Below are 20,111 nucleotides of genomic sequence, written 5' to 3'. Positions count from 1 at the left end.
AAATTATTAGAGAAACTTACCATAAACAGTTTTCCCAAGTTTCCTGCTTTCCTTCTAATTTTGGTTTTATTGGTTTTGTTTGTGCAAAATCTTTTTGATTCTATGTAATCAAAAATTATTGATTTTGATTCCCAGGATCCTCTCTCTTATTTGGTCATCTATTCATAGAAGTAAGAGGTAATTTTTTCTATCTCTTCCTTTTTAAAAAAAAATGACATTGCCTTTCTTTGGTCCTGTGGTACCATTCATATATTACCTGATTCTTCGAATATCACTAACAATAGCTGAGCAATTACTCTAATGGTTCATCTACCCATGCCCTATCATTCCATGTTACTTTTGTATCTATCTTGCCATAAATTCCCCATAGGGAATCACCCAATATATTGACATTCTTCCTTTATGAATTTGTTGAGTTCTAGATTTCCAGAACAAAAATACATTAACTTAGAGCTGACTATGGTATTCATTAATATACAAGCCACTGATGACATACACAAAAAAGGATCCAAAGTTGATGTGCCACTGTGGAGTTAATTCTTTATTATATATATTCTGCTCCTTGAGAGGTAAAGATCTGGAAAATCCTAGCCCTGATGAGAGTATAAGCTGGATTTAATTAGCTCCAGGGAAGAAGAGTCCAACTATTTTATTTTGAAGAGGACAATGGAAATGGGAGCTTCCTCCTCCATTGTGTCATCAGACCCTAGGTTCCTTTTAAATACATCAATTTTGGACAAACTAGATAAGGAATGACACAGGGATTAGAAGAGAATGAACATGCCATTTCTGTCTTTTTGACCTCATCTCTGTGGTGAAAGGTTAGTCAAGCTTGTCTGCAACATTCTAAGAATCTTAACAAGTGGGTACCAGGATAATAGACCCTTTGTTCACCTTTTATCCCCTTTTCATGCTATGTGACTAGCCAGCTTCCTTTTCCAATAATACACATCTCTTTAATGATATAGCTTATGGTGCATCTTATGTACAGGTAGTTCAAAAGTACATTACATTGTCAGTAATTACATCTACTTACAGTCTTTCCAAGGCCCTTTGGGTGACCTACAATTTTAATTCTTTGGAGACTTGTAGTAGTCTGCTTTTGTAGCCATGTAGAATCATTGAAAACATGTTGATTTCAATCAATCTATAAACATTTATTTGGAATTTACTATGTGCCAGGCATTGTGCTAAACATTAGGGATAAAAGGCACAAGGCAGTCTTTGCCCTCAAGAAACTCACAATATAACAAACAAATAAATATATACAGGATAAATAGGAACTCATTAACAGAGATAAAGGCACTAAAACTAAGATGGGTTGAGAAAGGCTTCCTGTAAAAAATGAGATTTTAGTTGGGATTTAAAGGAAGCCAAAAGAGATAAAAAAAAAAAAAAAGAGGACATTCCAGATGTCTCCAGACATGGGACAACCAGAAAAAATGACTGGAGTTGAGAGTTGGATTGTCCTGTGGAACAAGAAGGAGGCCAGTATCACTGGACTGAAGAGTGTATGGTGGTGAGTAAGGTTTAAGAAGACTGGCAATGTCAGAGGAGGCTAGGTTATAAACGGCTTTGAACAAAAACTGGAGGATTTTTTATTTGATCCTGGAAGTGATAGAGAGCCACTGGAGCTTATTGACTAGGTGGGTGACATGAATGGACCTGCACTTTAGGAAAATCACTTTAGTAGCTTAATAGAGGATGAATTGGAGTGAGGAGAGACTAGAGGCAGGCAGACCCTCCAGGCTGTTGGAATAGTGTAAGCATGAGGGGATGAGGACCTGCACTAGGGTGGTGGCAGTATCAGGCAAGAGAAGGGGGCATAGTCTAGATATATTGCAAAGGTGAAATTGGTGGGCTTTGGCAAGAGCTTGGATATGGTCCAGGGGAGGAGGGGAGAGTGAGAGATAGAGAGGAATCCAGGATGACTCCTAAGTTGTGGGCCTGAGGGACTGGTAGGATGGTGTTGCCCTCTACAGTAATAGGGAAGGTAGGAGTAGGGGAAGGTATAAGGGGAAGAGATAATGAATTCTGTTTTAGATATGTTTAGTTTAAGATTTCTACTGGACATCCAGTTCAAGATGTCAGAAAGGCAGTTGGAGATGCAAAAATGAATGTCAGCAGAGAAGTTGGGGCAGAATATGTAGATTTGAGAATCCTCAGAATAGAGATGGTAATTAAATCCATGGGAGCTAATGAGATGTAATAGTAATTAAGGTGGGACTTTTTGCCATTGACCTTTAATGATTCTGGCCTTTGTTTGAATGGCGCAGATAAAGTGGGATGTTTTTGTATTTCTCAGCACTGAGACAATTGGGAGTTATTGATTTGTATCTGATGTGATATTGGGGGTGGGGAACTTTTCCACGCCCAGCCTGGGTGAGGTCGGGGCCCTCAGGGCCCTGAACAGGATATATATCCACAGAGGGTAGCGTTCTCTCTTGGAGCTCTTAGCCACAGCAAGAGTGGCGCGCAACTCTGGGTCAGCCGTTGTAATGAGCTCCCCAGCTGAAGACTCAGATGTTGATAACTACGAATTGTATTTGGTCTGTAATTCAAGGAGCTAGCTTTTTCCCCTGAATGAGGTGGATGTTATTTGTATGCTGGATTAAAGTAAGATTGTTAACCCCTTAACATTGCTTTCCTTAAGTAAAGCAGATCAAAAGGACCTGGGCTTGCAGCGTTCTGTGAGCTGGTGTTATTGGTTTTACACCCTCACAGCAGCTGCTAGTCGGATTGTTGATATATGAGATTACCAAGCAAAGCAGTACGGAGGAAGAAGAGAAGAAAGCCCAAGACGCTGTGCCTGTGGAGCATCTATGGTTAGAGGATTGAGCAAAGAAATCTGAGAAGCAGCAGCCATACAGATAGGAATAGAACCAGGAGGATGGTGCCCCGAGAATCTAGAGAAGAGTGTCAAGGAGGAGAGTGTGATACACAGCATCAAAGCCTGCAGAGAGGTCAAGGAGAATATGAATTGAGAAAAGGTCATTGGATTTTAAAAAAAATCAAAAAACAACAGTTTTATTTCTGGAGAAAACTTAGAGCCATTGAAGTACTCTGGTCTCTTCCTTTTGTTTGCTTCTGGGCCTAGTTTATTATCCTCCTGTCATTGGAACATATCTATATGAATATATATATATATATATATATATATATATATATACATATTCATATATTTGAGTATATAGTGTATATTTATACGCACAACAATGGACCACTGCAATGATCTGTCTACCCAGCCATTTATAATAATTTAGGCAATAGCTTTCTTCCTCCATTTGCTTTTCCTGTGTGGATTGTTAGGCAGGATTCTTTTAGCTGTTTGTGAGCTTGCTTTAGGAATTCTGGAGCATTCCAAAACTTGATGTAGTCAGTGAAATCTCACCTTTAAACAGCATAAAAGCCAATTTTTTCTTACACTTGCCTGTATTCTTCCAGCTTCCCCTTTCAATTTATGCCATTTATTTTGAGTGGGAAGAAAGCATTTATTAAGCACCTACTATGTGCCAAACAACCCTGTGAGGTAGGTGCAATTATCTCCATTTTACAGTTGAATAAACTGAGTCAGAGGTAAAATGACTTGCCCAGGGTCACACAGCTAGTAAGTATATGAGGTCAGATTTTAACTCAGGTCTTCCTGACTTCAGGCCCAGTCTACTCTACTCTATCCACTGTGCATCTTAGCTTCTGCTAGGGAAAGATGGCAGCAATGGAAAAGGCAGCAAAGAGGGATGGGCACAGGGAGAGCTTCTCATGCGGGATCTCTGTTGTGTCTAGGTAGGCCCTGGCTTGGATTGCTTAAAAGATTTCAAGCTGTAGGACACCTTAGTGGTCATCTTATCCAACACCCTAGTTTTACAAATGAACAAACTGAAGGCTGGAGAGAGGAAATGGTTTATTCATCCATGATCAACAAGTAATAAGTTGCAGAGCTGAGATTTAAGCCCAGGTCCTTTGCCTCCAAATCTAGAATTCTTGCTAGTACCTCAAGCTACCTCCCTCTGTTCTGTTTGCTACCAGTTAGCTGAGGCTGGTGAGAAAACAGATTGTCTTTTTCCAGAAGTTAGAAACAAAAAGAAGAAGGACAGTTTATTTCCTTGCTGGAGCAAAAAGGAAGCAAGACCAGGGAGGGATGGAGAGAGGAACATTCTCTGTCTTTGTTCTAATGTTCCACTGTGTATCATACAGTAATTGCTTTTAAGTATAGTGAATGATTAGGTCCTCCGGCAATTTCATTTGTGCCCCTTAGGGAGCCTTCTTCACTGGGAGGCCCAGGAAGCTCTTGCATTTTTTATTTCCTCATTCAAATGTGGGGAAACATATTTCATTAATTAGTTGCTAATGTCTCTTGTGCAGTAAGAAGTGCCACTAGAGTCTGATGTCTTGATCCAGGAGGAAGATTAGCAGCCTTGTTAATGTCTTGGCACCTCTTCTAATTCTCTAGGGTGTTCCGAAGTGGTGTGAAGCCACCTCCAGAAACGTAGAAAACAAAATTGTTTAAAAGAGACTTAGGAGATTTACTGAGATTTATTGTTATCCTCTTACACTGTTTCTTTTTTACCTTCTTTTGTAGAATAGGATTATAATAACTTCTTTGGTTGACTCCCATATGTAAGTCTACTCTCCTGAGTTTCAGTCTCCCCCCACTCAATGCTGACTGGCCTCCTGGATGCCTCCAAGTGAATGTCCTGTGGCCATCCCAAACTCCATATTTCCAAAATTAAATTAGTTATATTTCCCATGAGTCTATACCTCCCCCAAACTTCCCCATTTCTGTTTGGGATACCACCATCTTTCCAAACACAAAGTCTGCAAACTCAAAATTGTTCATGACTCTTTCTTCCTCACCCTCCATATCCAATCAGTTGCTAATACGGCAATTAAAAAGGTTACAGAGACAAAATTTCTGGGGAATTTAATCATTTTATTAATAACGCCAGCGTTTTTATTAATAAAAGAATGGTCATTTGACCATCTGTCTCTTAGATCAAAGACAATCATGGTAGCAGGGTCTCACTGCTCATTACCCATTGGAATAGGGGTGTTCCCTAGGGTGCCAATCAACTCTGACAGAATCAATTGATTATGTCATTTATTTCTTAAGTTACCCCCAGCCTTGGGCAATCTATTCAAACAATTTAACCCTGCCCAAAACTGAGTAGAACCCAATGGCTACCCCACCTGGGTGGGGAACCAGAAAGTTAATCCAATCTCATTATCAGTGAGTAATGTCCTTTAAGAGACTGAACTTTTAAAATCATCACTTTAGAAAAAGGGGGGAGCTCTGGATCTCCTCAAATCATTGGTTATTAATAACCATTTCTCTCACTAAGTCTTGCAAATTCTACCTGCACCATACCTCTGGCATTTATCCCCTTATCGACTCTCACAGGAACACTACCCTAGTTCCAGCCTGCATTAGTGCCGACCTAAGCCAAGACCTCAGCCTCCTAATTAGACATATGGCTTTAAGTCTTCAGCTACAAAATACTCTTTGTAAGGTGTCATCTCTGTCACTACCTTATCAAGAATCCTCAGTGACTCCCTATTACTGCTATTAAAAAATGCAAACTTTTCAGTGTGGCATTTAAACCCTATCACAACTTGGGTGCAGCCGGTTACTCTCCTAGGCTGATTATCTATAATTCCTTTTTACGTACTTTACATTATAGCTACAGTGCTCTAGCTGTCATTCTCTGACCTCCACCTTCCATGTCTGGCCTCCGTACAGGCTCTTCCCTTTGCTTGGAATACATTTTCTTCTTATATCTGCCTCTTAGAATTCCTAACTTCCTTCAGGACTTAACTCATATGTTACCTCCTTCAGGAAGCATTTCCTAATCCCCAGTAAGTGATAGCTCTTCCTCAAATGAGCATCAGCATATAGATATATAGCTTTAAAATGCACTAAGATTTTTGGGACTCTGTGTGTGCGTGTGTGTGTGTGTGTATGCGTGCGTGTGCGTGTGCACACTTATCTATCCACACACTATATTTTCACCAATCACCAACCCTTACAACATAGGTTTCCTGAAGACAGACTATTTTCTTGGAGCATTTATTCAGCTCCTCCTGTTTGCCTTTTATTCATTTAGAAATTTCTCTTTGTATTCCCAATTCCTAGAACAGTGAATTGCACATAGTATTTGCTTAATAAACAGTTATTGTATTGGATTGTTTTACTGCACAGTTCTTAATTCAGTTTGAAATGTCCTTGCTTTGAAACAGAGATTGGTATGAATATAAAGAAAAAGCTTTCCTTTCAGGAATACTGCAGCCCAGAGAGACGGGCCCCACATCTAGTCTTACCATTTTCCTGAGGTGAGTGTTAGGGTGCTAGCACTACAGGATAGTAGAAAAGGCACGAGCTTTAGAATTGGAGAACCTGGGTTTAAATCCCCATCCAGTTGTTTGCTACTTGCGTTACCTTGGGCAAATAATTTGCCCTCTCTGGTCCTCACTGTCCTCATTTACACAATGAGAAGTGTGGATTAGGTAATATCTAAGGCTCTCAAGCTTTACATTCTATATTCTTCCCTGTCTTAGATCCATAGGCTAAGTTACATTACCTCACAAAGACCAAGGCAGAGAGGAAATTTTTGAAGGTGAGCTCTAGCATGAGTATGTTTCTCTTAAAATAGGGGGGCTAGCGTCTTATTTCCTTGACAAAGGTTTATTAAACACCTGCTGTGCAGAGGACACAGTGGTTGGAAAACATTCTGATTTGTCCCTATGGTTAGTCACCTTGGGTGACAGATGCTGGTGGGAACAGAACCATTTACCATAGGAAAAGGAACTGGGCAATGTTCAATGTCTTGTGGGCTGTTTGAAATGCTGCATCTTAATAGGGCTGAGAGGTCTTGGAATATATTCTTGTGAAGTTCCTTTTTTCCCATTCCAGTTTTACCTTATCGTTATGTAGCCTTTTGCTTCTTGGCCCAACATACTTATATCTACCTTACGAATTCAGTGGGATCAGTAACCTATGGCCTAAAAGTATAACCTATAGGCTATCAGCTCACTGAAAACTGAATACCTTTTGGAATCTGGGTTTATCTAGATTTCTAGGTTAGACAAGAGACTTTGGAAGGAAACTTAGAGGTCATCAATTTCATTTTACAGAAAAGGAAACTGAGGCACAGAGAGATTAAGCAGCTTGCCCAGGGACACCCAGCTAGTAAGTTTCTGAGATAAGATAGGAACCCAGATGGGCCAAACTCCAATTCCAAAGTTCATCCACTGTACCATATTACCTTTCGATGTCATGAGTGTCCTCTTCCTGTCAGCAAAGCTCCCTACAATAGGAAGCTCTGATGGTGAGATGGGGAATATCTTAAGCATCTCTCTGGACTACCTAAAGTTTTAAAGAACCTGAGACTGTCTGGTTCCTATCCTAGACAAATAGACACTTGGTATTCAGCTTCACAAAGAGCCTAACATCTGTAAAAATGTCCCCTTCCTTCTGTCTGTATGGGAATAAGGGTAAAGAATAAAATGACATCCAGGTATCTTTCAGAGGATAGGAAAAGACATCCCCCCACTTCCACCCCGCCCCTGCCTTTATCCTTAAGAAATAGCATTTAAAAGACCAAAGAATAAGATGCCTCTGGAAATCCTGTCTTCATTTTTTAAACTCTCTTAAATCACTGTTACATTAAGACCGCATTGTACTCATGCATTCTCAGCAAAGATCCTTTATCAAACCCTGACAAAGTGTAATTTGCCAGGTAGCAAAGGCTCTGCAGATAGAAGTCTCCTACAGGCTTTCCAGAGGAGAGGAGGAGGAAAGAATGGGATGCCATTACAGTCTTTCACAGAGTGTAAAGCCTTGGCTGTGTCATCTTGAAGTGGAATAACCCAGGAGATGAGGATTGTCAAGGGGCTGATATAGAATTAAAGTCACTGCCCTCATCCATGTTTTTATGGGTTTGGGGAGGGCTTTCTTTGTCCCTGTCAGCCAGGTATACTTCAATTCAATATTCATTAAGAACTTTTGCTGTGGGAGGAGCATTCTACTGAGCACTCAGGATTTTAAGATGAAATAAAATAGTTTCTGCTCTCATGGAGTTTGTGATGTAGTAAGGTGATCAGACATTTGCACGAATAATTAAACAAGGAGAAGGTGATTAAAGAGGTGAGATAAAACAGTATGGAGGGAGAAATTCAAGGTAGGAAAGGAATCATGGAAAGATTAATTGAGGAAGTGGCCTTGGACCAAGAATGTCAGGTGGCAGAAAGGAGGGGGCACAGATTTTTGTATGAGGGTAAGGTGCCTATCCTAATATGTGGACAGCCTATGCAAATATGGAGGCATATGAGGGCAGACTGGGATTATAGAATATCAAATAGCCCTATTTTAGTTTGCCTGAATAGATGTATCATAAAATAAAGTTGTTTTTTTTTTAAGAAGTCAGTTTCTGCCTCACACTTTGACTTCAAATTTTTGGGAAGTATAGTGATTTAAGATTTTTCATATTTGGATATCATGACATAAATAGCAAGTGAATTAGATCTGGAATCAGAGAACCTGGGTTCAAATCCTGGCTCTTCTACTTATTACATATGTGGCCCTGGTCATGTTCTCTTCCTTTCTGGGCTTTTCTTTCCCTAGAGAGAGAAAATGACTTGTCCAAAGTCAAAAGATAAGTAGGGATCGGGGCGACAGGAAGGCAGAATTAGATGAGATGATCTCTGAAGTCTCTTCTAGCTCAGGTATACTATGCCACAATCATCTTGTGTGAACCACTCATTCTAAGGTCATAGGGTTAGTAAATGGAAGATTGTTGTTGTTGAGTCCTGTCTGACTCTGTGGGCCATACTGCCCATGGGGTTTTCTTGGCAAAGATACTGGAGTGGTTTGCTATTTCCTTCTCTGGTGACTTGCCTAGGATCACACAGCTAGTGTCTGAAGCCATATTTGAACTCAGGTCCTCCTGACTCTAGGCCCAGTGCTCTACCCACTGAGCCACCCAACTGCCTAGTTAGTGGCAGAGCAAGGATGTAAACTGAGGTGTACTGATTTCCTGTGATCTTGGAGGCTCATTTCTGCTCTAGATTTCTGTGACCCTTTAAGCTTGAAACTCAGGTAAAGTATAACATTGGGATTGGAAAGTAACCACCACAATCAAAAGTAAATGTTTCAAAATTACAAAGAGCAGGCATTGCTGCAGAGAGAAGGGAGGGGATGTTCCCCAGACCCCACTCCTTTGTAAAGGTGGGAGAACTTTGCGTATGTTTTCAGATTTTTTTAGTCTATTGTTCACTTTGACTAGATTTTCCCTCTTCTTCCTCTTTTCTTTCTTTAAAATATTATTTACTATATGGGATGAGTCTCTGGAAGTAAGGGGAGGGGAAATCTGAGAGCACAAAATACATCAATAAAACTTTTATTTTTAAGAAAAAGTCAGTTAAGAAAGTATGCGGTGCTATCATGTTTTAGCATCTATTTTATTATGTTCTAGGGGAGGCAGTATAATGTAATGGACTGGGAGTCAGAAGTCATTTAACTCTCTGGACCTCAGTTTCCTCATCTGTAAAATAGATGGGAGAGGTTGGTGTAGATGACCTCTGAGCTCTCTGCTGGCTCTGTGTCAGTGAGCTATATTTCATTTCTAGCTCTGTCACTAACCAATCCTTGACGCTAACCATCCTGGACAATCACTTCCACACCCTGGACCCTACTTCCCCACATGCAAAATAAGAGCATGATCTAAAATCCAGTCCAGGTTTAATAATCTATAACGATTTTTTAACTGATAATCTATATGCGGCATATAAGGTAACCTTATTAACCATGATATTTTCATACCTTTGGAACCAAAATCATAGGATTTTAGCTTCAGAGCTGGAAGGAATTTTAGAAGCCATCTAGTCCCAACTCTTCATTTTACAGATAAAGAAACTGAGTCCAGATAAGGTAAAGTCCAAGGTTACACAGGAAATACCTGATGGAACTCAAGTTAGGAAATACAGTTCCACATACCATGTAAATATATGGTTAAAAAATGGGAGAGACATCAGCAGTTCCCATTCTATAAATGGATACTTCGTGCCTACCTCATGTGATTAAACTGCATACTCATGGTAAATGTTTGGGTCAGAGAATTGGTGATCGTGCCTCTTAGTCACTGGGTCTTATTGGTAGAAGTATCACCTCTCAGAGCTGAGCAATGAGATCATTACGCTTCATTAGAGGCAGCAGCTCTCCAGCCAAGTAAAGGGAAAAACAGAAGAGAAGGGTTTGTTGGATTTTATTGTTGTCATTTGTTTTTGTTTTGGGTTTTCTCTGTGGGCTGGGTAGATTGTAGACTGATTACCTCTATAAGCTTTGATTGCCTCATCTGGAAAATGAACCTCAACTTGATTTTACATACCTCACTGGGACATTCTTTGTAAAGTCAAAAGTACTATGTAAATGTGAGCTATTGTTATTATTAGGTGGATGCATTTTTACATCAGATGGGATGGGGTTTATTCTTTGATTTCATAGAAAAGGGAAAAGAACAGTAAGATATTTTCAGTTTCAACTTAACATAGTCTAAAAAGGAAGGCTCCCAGTACCTTGTATGCAAGAGGAGTTCTCTTTGAACTCCCTAAGCTTTAGAAAGGAATGTACAGGATAATCTTTTGATTCAGGTGACCATAGCTTCCTTCATGGGCAAGAGGAGCCTTGGTCAGATTGGATTCTTAGAGATGCTACTGGGGCTTCTGCCACTGTCTTGCTAATGCTCCAGTCCGCTGCTTCCCAGGACTGTATTCTGGGAATGGTGTCAACTGGCCTTATTTTGGAAGCAGTGCTGATTTTACAAGAATTGCCTGTGGCTTTTTTATATGAAAGGGTACATGTTTAAAATAACCTTTTCACTCCTTCATTCGTCATAGCCAAGACTGCAAGAGCCTAGAGAATAGTTCTGCCTACTGATAGATGCTTGGTATACAACACCCTCTCTTCTATTATCACTGGGTGGGAGGAAAAATAGACTTTGATGCTTTAAGAACTAAGCCTAATAACTCAGTTTCCAACTTTCTCATTTCTCTCCTGGACTTCTCTGGTACATACACCCAGGTAGTTAAAAAGAAAAAGTATTAATTCTAACAAGTCTCATATGCAACAATTGGGAAACCTGAAATGCTAACCAGAGAACTGAAGTGACCTGAACTCTTCCGGGATGTTTGAAGGGTTGGCAATGCTATGGACCTTTAGCTGAGGACTTCACCAACAAGCCACATTTTTTTTGTAGTTCCAGGTTATGCAGAAACCATTGTTTTTTGAACTTGCTATTTAGCAAATAGCAAAAATTGACCTTTAAAGAAAACAAGAGTAGAGGCCAAGAGATTGGAGAGTCTTCAAATACTTGTCAGTATTTGAGATGATTCTTTTTTGGATGTGTACTCACATTTCTGGTGTACTGTCTCAGTCTAATTTTATTTTTTTTCTCCCTAATCTATAGGAGCCCTTCACTCAAGACTTTCTTTAATGCCTGATCAAGTGTGGAGGAAACTCCTTGGTCTCCAAAATTGTTGCATTGCAGTATAAACTCTGGCAGCTTCTATCATGTGACCATGGGCAAGTCACTTCATCTCTCTAGTTCCCAGTCTCCTTATCTGTAAAATGGGGATAAAAATACCTCTAGTCCCTGCCTCACAGGACTGTGAGGATAAACTGAGATAATATACGTGAAGTCCTTTGCAAGCCTTAAGGCAGTATATAAATGTCAGTGCTAGTTTTGTCATTCTCATCAAGCTGAAAAAGTTTCTATAACGTTGGTGTAGTGATAGCCATGTATGTCTGTGGTTGGATGGCCAGCCTAGCTCATCACCCCAAGGAAGGCTTAGCCACAGGATAATGAGGTTTTTAGTTACAACAACTTATGAAAAGCTTCTACGGAGATGTGTAGGGTTATGACCTCCATTAGTCTTATGATCATGAATCCAATCCTGGAAGAAAATAGAGAAGCTATCTGGTCTAACCTCCCTCATTTTTACAGATGAGGAAACTGAGGCCCAATGAAATTTAGTGACTTGCTCAGCATCACACAGGTAGTAAATGACAGAGCTATTATTGGTCGATGTGGGACCTCAGCAGTAAAAGTTACAAATTCTTCAGGTAATTATTATAAACCAATAAGATTTGAATTATGGGCTATGTAGAAATAATTGGATACATGCTCAGAGGGTAAATAGCTACATGGTGTGGTTGTATTTTTAACTGGACTATTTCACTCCATGGGGTTTGTTCTTTGGTTTCATAGAAAAGGAAAAAAAAACAATAAGATATCTTCAGTTTCAACTGAATAATCCAAAGAGAAAGACTCTCAGTACCTTATGTGCAATAGGAGTTTATAATAAGTGTTTAAGGTGATTTGTTGAACTGAGAAGTTACAACAAGAGAGAATTGGATTCCCCAGTGTTATGGCTGTCATATTCCAAGAAGGGATAGTTATGGGATGTGGATCAATTTGAGGGAATTATTTGGGATTTGAGAGTATGACTAAAGGTAGGGGAAAGGACTGGATAAAGTATAGACCACCTTTCTGCTTTTGTTATGATATAGTTTAGATATATCATAGTTTTTCTGGTAATAATTGTAATAACAACAGTAGTATCTGAAATTTATATACTGCTTTATGGTTTGCAAATATATTGTACATATATACACACACATATACATACACACACATACATATATATACGTATATACACACATACATATATATACATGTACACACACATATATACACACATATATACATATACCCACATACATATATATACATATATACACACACATACACACACACACATACACACACATATATATGTATATGAGGCAGTTAGATGACACAGTGCATAGAGTGCCAGGCCTAGAGTCAGGAAGACTCATTTTCCTGAGTTCAAATGTGGCCTCAGACACTAGCTGTGTGACCCTATGTAAGTCACTTAACCCTGTTTGCCTCAGTTTCCTCATATGCAAAATGAGCTAGAGACCACAAAGAGTCAGATATGACTGAAAATGACTAAGTAACAAAAATACATACATATATGCATATCATATATATAGAACCTCATTTGCATCTCAAAATAAGCATGTATCAGTTTCTCTCCATAGCTCATAATTCAAATCTTCTTGGCTTACACAGATTAAAGAGTTTGTAACTTTTTCCACTGTGGGTCCTCGCTCAACCAATGATTCTGTCACTTACTACCTGTGTAATCTTGGGAAAGTCACTAAATTTCCCTGAGCCTCAGTTTCCTCATTTGTAAAATGTGAAGCAATCAGTCAATAAGCATTTATTAAGCAGCTGCTATGTGCCAGTCACTGTGCTAAGCGCTGGGGATGCAAATATGAAAAAAGACCATTCATGCCCTCAGTCTTATGCATGAAGGCAAACGCAAAAAGAAGCTAAAAAGAGAGGGAGGAGAAAAGGTGCCCAGTGCTGAGACATAATGGAGAAGTCTAAATTTGGGTATAAAATGAAGAGATGGCTAGCCTGGTCACCCTCCTGAAATGGATGGGCTATTATTATTCACACTTTACAGATAAAGAAATTGAGGTTCAGCAAAGTTAAGTGACTTCCCCAGGGTCACACAGCTTGCATTGTCCAAGGTGGGATTCAGAACCAGGTCTTCCTTACTCCACATTTGGCACTCTGGCTACTATGCCAAATCTGATACTAGGCTAAGGTACTAACATGTATTCACTAACAAAACTCTATGTGGGCACCTTTGGTACCGCATGAAAATGACCTGAGAATCAGTAAATGTGTGTAGAAGCGTGTAAGCCACTTTGTAAAAATGCTGGAGTTCTCAGTAAACCTCTTCTGGGTCAGTAGTTTGCCGCGGCCTTATAAAACCTGCCAGCCCATCAAATCTCCATTTGCATGCTTGAGAAATTCCTGGAGCAAATGGGCCTGTTCAGGCAGCAAGAGCTCCAGAGCATGAGGAAGTTCTGGAGAGACTGTGCTGCCTTCCTCACTCAAATTCCCAAAGAGAGTGTACATCTGTTGATTATCTGTGAAATAGGCTGAGTGATTGATGCAAACATCTTCATTTCAGTGTTTGTCAGATGCCCAGGAGAGCTTCATGCCATTTCAGCTGTACCTGCTCTGATGTGTACAGATCACCCTAATAAGTGTGTCTTTCCCTGCCTACTTTGGTTCAGAAGCCAGCCTCTTTAACGAGGAGAATCTGTAAAATCTGATAACAGCTTTCATTATGTCATCATTCCAATAGGTCTTTAAGCCAGGTAAACAGAAGCCACAGAATTCTTTCCTCCCAGGCTTATCAGGCACCAAAGCATCCAGATACAAATATTTGTTTCCAGCTGAGTGCTTCCTACTGTACATTATATTTTCCAGACATGCCCAGGAATCCGTCTGATGCTTTGTTCATTAGTGTTCTCAGTACATTGCTCTGAAACCACCATGACCAATGCCAGGACTTGGCAAAGTGGTGAGGCTGGCAGAGTTCATCTCTGGCATCCTTTCCTTGCCTGTTCACTTCTGTACCTCTCTCCTTCCTTGCTGTCTGCTCTCCCCTCCTCAGGGAACTTAGTACTCTCATACAGCCTCCCCAGGCTGCTTCAACTGCCATTGGGCAAATGCTCCTTGAACACCTATATTGTATTAGATGTGTGCAAGACGTTGAACCAAGTGAAGAGGACTGGATTTGGAGTTACAGGACCGGGCTTCAAGTTAGCAAGTTAATTAACATTTATCTAAGCACTTCCTACATGCCAGGCACTGTTCTGCTGCTTTGCTCTCTATGTGATTTTTAGCAAATTATTTCATCCCTCTCTCTCAATCTCACTTTCCTCTTGAACTCCCAGTAGAATAGAAGCCCTTTGAGGGCAAACACTGTTCCCATTTTTATTGCATTCCTAGTCCCCATTGAAATGAAAAGATTCACCTGTGCTTTTAAGGGGAGCTTTTACTAATCCTGGGATGCAACAGTCTCTGAATAATTAAAAGTGAATATCATACAGATAGCAATAAAGAGGTGCATGGAGGGTGTGATCAGGCTGCAACACAAAACCAATGAGCAACTTCAAAGAAGAATAGGCAGAAAAGATGACCTCGAGGACTTGTGAACTAGGAAGAGAAGAGGAGCTGGTCACTGACCAAAGATGAGGTATGACAGGTGGCCAGCCAGTACCCTTGTAATGGTAGGAGAAATTGGGTTTAGTCCCTGACAGGTAGCTTAGCCCTCAATGCCAAACATACAGGAGGCTATAGAAAAGAACCTCACAGTTTGGGTAGGACAGAGAGGTGGTGATTAATGAAATCAGAGATCCATTTGGATATCCCAAGCCCCTTGCATTATGCTTAGTACGTGGAAGGCATTTAACGAATGCTTGCTTAATTAAAAGTGAGGGTTAGACCAGATGAGCTCTAAGGTCCTGTCCGTCCCAAAGTCCATGACCCTGTAATGAATTTGAGTGTGTGTGTGTGTGTGTGTGTGTGGTCATTAAGATGAGTCAAAAATAGTACAGAAGAGGAGATAGAAGCACATATACATGACTGTAAATAAAATCACAATCATTTTAAGGCAGTGTGTATTTAAATGCTATCAGTGGCATAGATAAGAAATGTTCTAGGAGTTCGGAGGAGAAAGATATCATATCTGACTGGAGTGAAGAAGTAAGACTTTACTAAAAAAAAATAGAGATTTAGGCTGGCTTGACCTTAGCCAAGTTGCTTCACCTCTTTGAAGAGAACTTATCTATAAAATGGGAGTGATGATACTAATGCTACCTACCTCGTGGTATCACTTCGAGGGTTACTCCCCTGGTGCTGTGATCTCATTGATATTTGTGCTTCTTCCAGAACACATTTGTAATGTGTTGCAGCCTATTCATACCCATCATGCAGATAAAGTAGTCTACAAATCTTAACTAATTAGCAAACTAATCTTGATGTTATTGACAGGGATGGATGATGGTGGCATTTTCAGGGAAGTGGGAATGACACGGACAAATTCATGGAGGCAGAACAAAATAAAGAGACTACCCTGACTGGAGAGAACTGTGAAGTAGAGTACTGCACAAGGGACCTCTGAGGTTATTTAGTTCAGCTCCCTCATTTTCCAGATGAGGCAACTGAAGTCCAGAGACATCAAATGATTTGCCTCAAGTTGTTGGAAGCAGAGTTGGGACCTAGACCTCCCAGTTCCAATTCCAGCATTTTTTCCACTATACTACACCACCTCTCAAGGTCCGGTACAGGAAATAAACAATGAGAGAGAAGCCCAGAAAGGCAGGGATGGAGGGCTTCTTAGTGACAGAGATGGAACTTAAACCTACCTTCATCCAACGATGCTACACTGAAGGCCACCAAAAATAAACTCTCCATTGCCTCCTACCCTTCTTTCTTGTTTGTGTTAATTAAGTGTGATTTTTAGATAATAAAACAAAGTAAATTAAGCAAGTTATATGAGGTAGATGTTAGCATGATTGGTGACTAGAGCGTATAAAAATGGGATCATTTCTTGGGGGCCCAAGGGAAGATTTGGACTATTCTTCAGGGGAAAGAGTGATTATTTTCTGTGATCCTTAGTGGGTTTTGGAAATCTCAAGGGTGAAATAGTCCCCATAAATCTTCTTGAGAAACACTGTTGGCTTGATGATAACCCCCTTGTGGTTTTTCTTTTGTAGATGAGATGGACCAGTCTCCTGCAGTACGTTCTGAATATCTGGTCTCAGGGATTCGCACTCCCCCGGTGAGGAGGAACAGCAAACTGGCCACCTTAGGCAGGATCTTTAAACCCTGGAAATGGAGGAAAAAGAAAAATGAAAAACTGAAACAGACTTCATCAGGTAAAAGCTATAATATAAAGGGGGAAAGGGGAGGCAAAACTCTGCCACCCAGAAGAGTCACAGTGAAAGAATGAGATTTGTTACTGGTGGGGAATCTCACTGAAGTCTTGTGAAGAGTGTAGTTTAGGCAGAGAAAATGAATTATAGCTCCTCTGTTCTTTCTATTACTTCATTGAGATTCATAAAAAAAGTGAGCCACAATGTCAGAAGTAACAGAGACTTGATAATTAAGAGGAAAAGTTACTCTGTTTTGAAAACCACCCTACTCAAAACAGAACATCACTGACTGCCCTAGCCTTTCACTTCCCAGTTTCTTTTTTGAAACACATCATCATTAATTGTGATGCATAATTGACATCCAAGATGCTTATATGAAATAGGCTGAGACCTTAGGCTCCAGCTCTGTAGGTGACTGCTTTAGGAGATCTTGCCTCAGGATGCCCCAAGAATCTGTTTTCTTCACTGCTCTGAAGAGCCAAAGAGCATGCAAGTAGTCAGGGAATAAGGAGACAATATCATCATTAGGCTGCTTGAACTCTGTCACTGCCTATTAATTAGGCCACTTACTTTCATTTGCTATCAGATTTGTAGATGACACAAAGCTGGGAGGGATGGCTAGCATGTGATGACAGAACCAAGATCCAAAAAGATTCTGACAGGGTAGAAAAATGAGGTTAATTTAATTAGATGAAATTTAATAGGGGTAAATGTAAAGTCCCATACATTGGTTTTTTTTTTTTTAATCAACTCTAGTATAGGATAGAGTAGCTGGACAGCAGCTTATGTTAACAACAACAAAAAAAAAACCAAATGAAACCAAAAAAATGGAATTTTTGTCACCTGCAAACTCAATGTGAGTTAACAGTGTACCAGCCAAAATCTGCTAATTTAATCTTAGATTACATTGTTATTGTTCAGAATTTGGGGTATGATAATCCTGCTGTTCTTTTCTCTAATAAGACTAATCTGGTCTTTTGTGTTCAGTTCTGGACGTCCCATTTTAAGAGGGTCTGTAACAAACTGGAGTGGATCCATCAGGGATAACAAGGAGGGCGAGAGGACTGAAGAAAGTAGGCCATAGAAGGCTTGGTTCAATGAACTGGGGGTGCCTGGCCTGGAGAAGGCTGAGGGAAAACACGAGAGCCGTCTTCATGTATTTGAAAGGTGATCAGTGTATCATATGAAAGAGGGATTTAGATGCTCTGCCGGGCCACAGAGGTTATTACTAGAACCAGTGGGTAGATATATCAGAGAAACACATTTCGGTTCCATATAGGGAGAAACTTCCTATCTCTCTGAGTTGTCCAAAAGCAGAGGGTATACTTTTGCAATGTGGTAACTTCCCATTGCTCAAGGTCTTTAAGCAGAAGCCATATGCTTACTTATCAGGGACATTGTTGAAAGGATCCATTTCCAGGTATGGGTTACTCACCTCTCTCTAAGGTCCTGTCAAACTGATTCAGGAAGGCACTATGGAATTTTTCAAGTTATTTTACTAGACATTACTTCCATGTGACTATCGTAACTCTCTCTGTAAAAGAGAACAGGCATGATTCCTCTCCCCCCATTTTTATAGATGAAGAAAGGTATTCAAAGAGGACACAAGTCGTGATTATAGTTACATGGCTCGTAATTTACAGAGCTGGGACTCTAATCCAGATTTTCAGACTCTGAATTCAACGCTTACTATATCATGCTACCCGGGCAGTGTCTATAGTATACCCTCTCCGCCTGCCCCCACCCCCCAACTCCTTATCATCTTGGTTGTCAGCTACCACAATGTTGAAAAAATTACTTGAGGCCTACCTGGACTGTATTTCATTTGTAAAGCTCCTTGCTGCTATCCTTGTTATGATTTCAATCTCCTTGAAATCATCAGAATTGGTAACCTGGGTCAGCAGAGCATTCCATCTCTGGTGGGGATGCCAAAAGATACCTTGTGGGAAGGCAGAGTTGGCCTTTCTCATGGCTAAATCAAAGGTTAGCAATGTGCCCCAAACATCCTACTTTCTCATTAAACATTAAAGCTAGAAGGGACCCTAGAAATCTTCTAACCCAGGCCTTTTGATTTATAGATAAGGAAAACAAGGTGAATATCACTTCCTTAAGTGATTACCTAAAGTCACCCAAATTGTCTCTGGGTAGAGCACCTCAAGCCTAGCTTTCCTGACTTAATCAGATGAGATTTCCACTACAGTTTCTCTATGCAATGTTCATCTCTGTTAATACCTTTTAGGATTTTATTTCATTATTTAGAGGAAACAGAGTGATGTAGTGGGGAGAATATTGGGCTAGGAATCAGAAATGGGTTGGAATTATAGCTCTGCCTCTCAGGGGTCACAATATCTCTTTGGTACTCAATTTCCTCACTGGTAAAATGAAGATGTTGAATTAGACAATATGTAAACTCCTGTCTCATTCTAGCAATCTTATTAATCTATAGACTCTAATTTCCTAATTTACCCTTTCTAAAAATTATTTATTTTTTTAACCTGAACCTTCCCTTTGGGGCAGTGAAATCTATGTATTTACTATTCTACACTGGGAAGTTCAGCTTAGTCATTTTTCAGTTGTGTTCAACTCTTCTTGACCCCATTTGAGGTTTTCTTGGCAAGAATACTACAGGGGTTTGCCATATTTTTCACCAGCTCATTTTACAGATGGTAAAAATGAGGCAGAGTTAAGTGACTTGTACAGGGTCACACATCTGCCAAGTGTCTGATGCCAGATTTGAACTCAGGGAAATGAGTTTTCCTGACTCCAAACCTGGCACTCTACCCACTGTGCCCCAGCTATCCTGGGAAGTAGAATTTCTTTATATTCATTCTAAACTTAGTTCTCTCAAACAGTAAGAGGTACCCACTAGATTGAATACTCTAGGACTGAGTAAACCATTGTGTGTTTAGTCATGCCATGTTCTCATTATGCTTTTAAAGGCTTCTATCTTATCCCTTTCCACCTGGCTCTTTCCAGACTTAATGGTGAACAAGTTACCTGCTCCTTCTCAAGTTTAAGACCAAGTGCTTGTTTATTTGCGAATAGCTCTTAATATTGGCTATATAGTCTTTGCAACCACAATTAATGGTAGTCACTAAGCCCAGAGGCAGCAAAGTGCAGAGAAAGGTGAAGGGAATGAGCATTAATTATGTGCCTACTCTGTGCCAGCTTCTATGCTAAGCACTTTATAAATATTCTCTCATTTGATCCTCACAACAGTCCTGTGAGGTAGGGGCTTTTATGGTCCCCAATTTACGTTTGAGGCGGGCAGTAGTTAAATGATTGCCCAAGGTCA

At 40.1% G+C, this 20,111-nt stretch overlaps 1 protein-coding gene across 6 annotated transcripts in view; it reads left to right on the top strand.

The window, feature by feature from the left end:
- Positions 1–20,111, top strand: part of PHACTR3 (phosphatase and actin regulator 3) — a 205,286-nt gene that overhangs the window by 51,968 nt on the left and 133,207 nt on the right. For all 6 annotated transcript variants that reach the window (XM_036752699.1, XM_036752698.1, XM_036752697.1 and 3 more), the window contains exon 2: positions 16,658–16,819. In XM_036752699.1, the coding sequence (XP_036608594.1) occupies positions 16,663–16,819 (157 nt within the window). In that variant the 5' untranslated portion in view covers positions 16,658–16,662. The remainder of the gene's footprint in view (positions 1–16,657; positions 16,820–20,111) is intronic.

This window comes from Trichosurus vulpecula, chromosome 3 (assembly GCF_011100635.1).
Source record: "Trichosurus vulpecula isolate mTriVul1 chromosome 3, mTriVul1.pri, whole genome shotgun sequence".
NCBI classification, from domain to species: Eukaryota; Metazoa; Chordata; class Mammalia; order Diprotodontia; family Phalangeridae; genus Trichosurus; species Trichosurus vulpecula.
The sequence above is the reverse complement of the archived record's forward strand: the minus strand, read 5'-3'. Positions and strand labels throughout refer to the sequence as shown.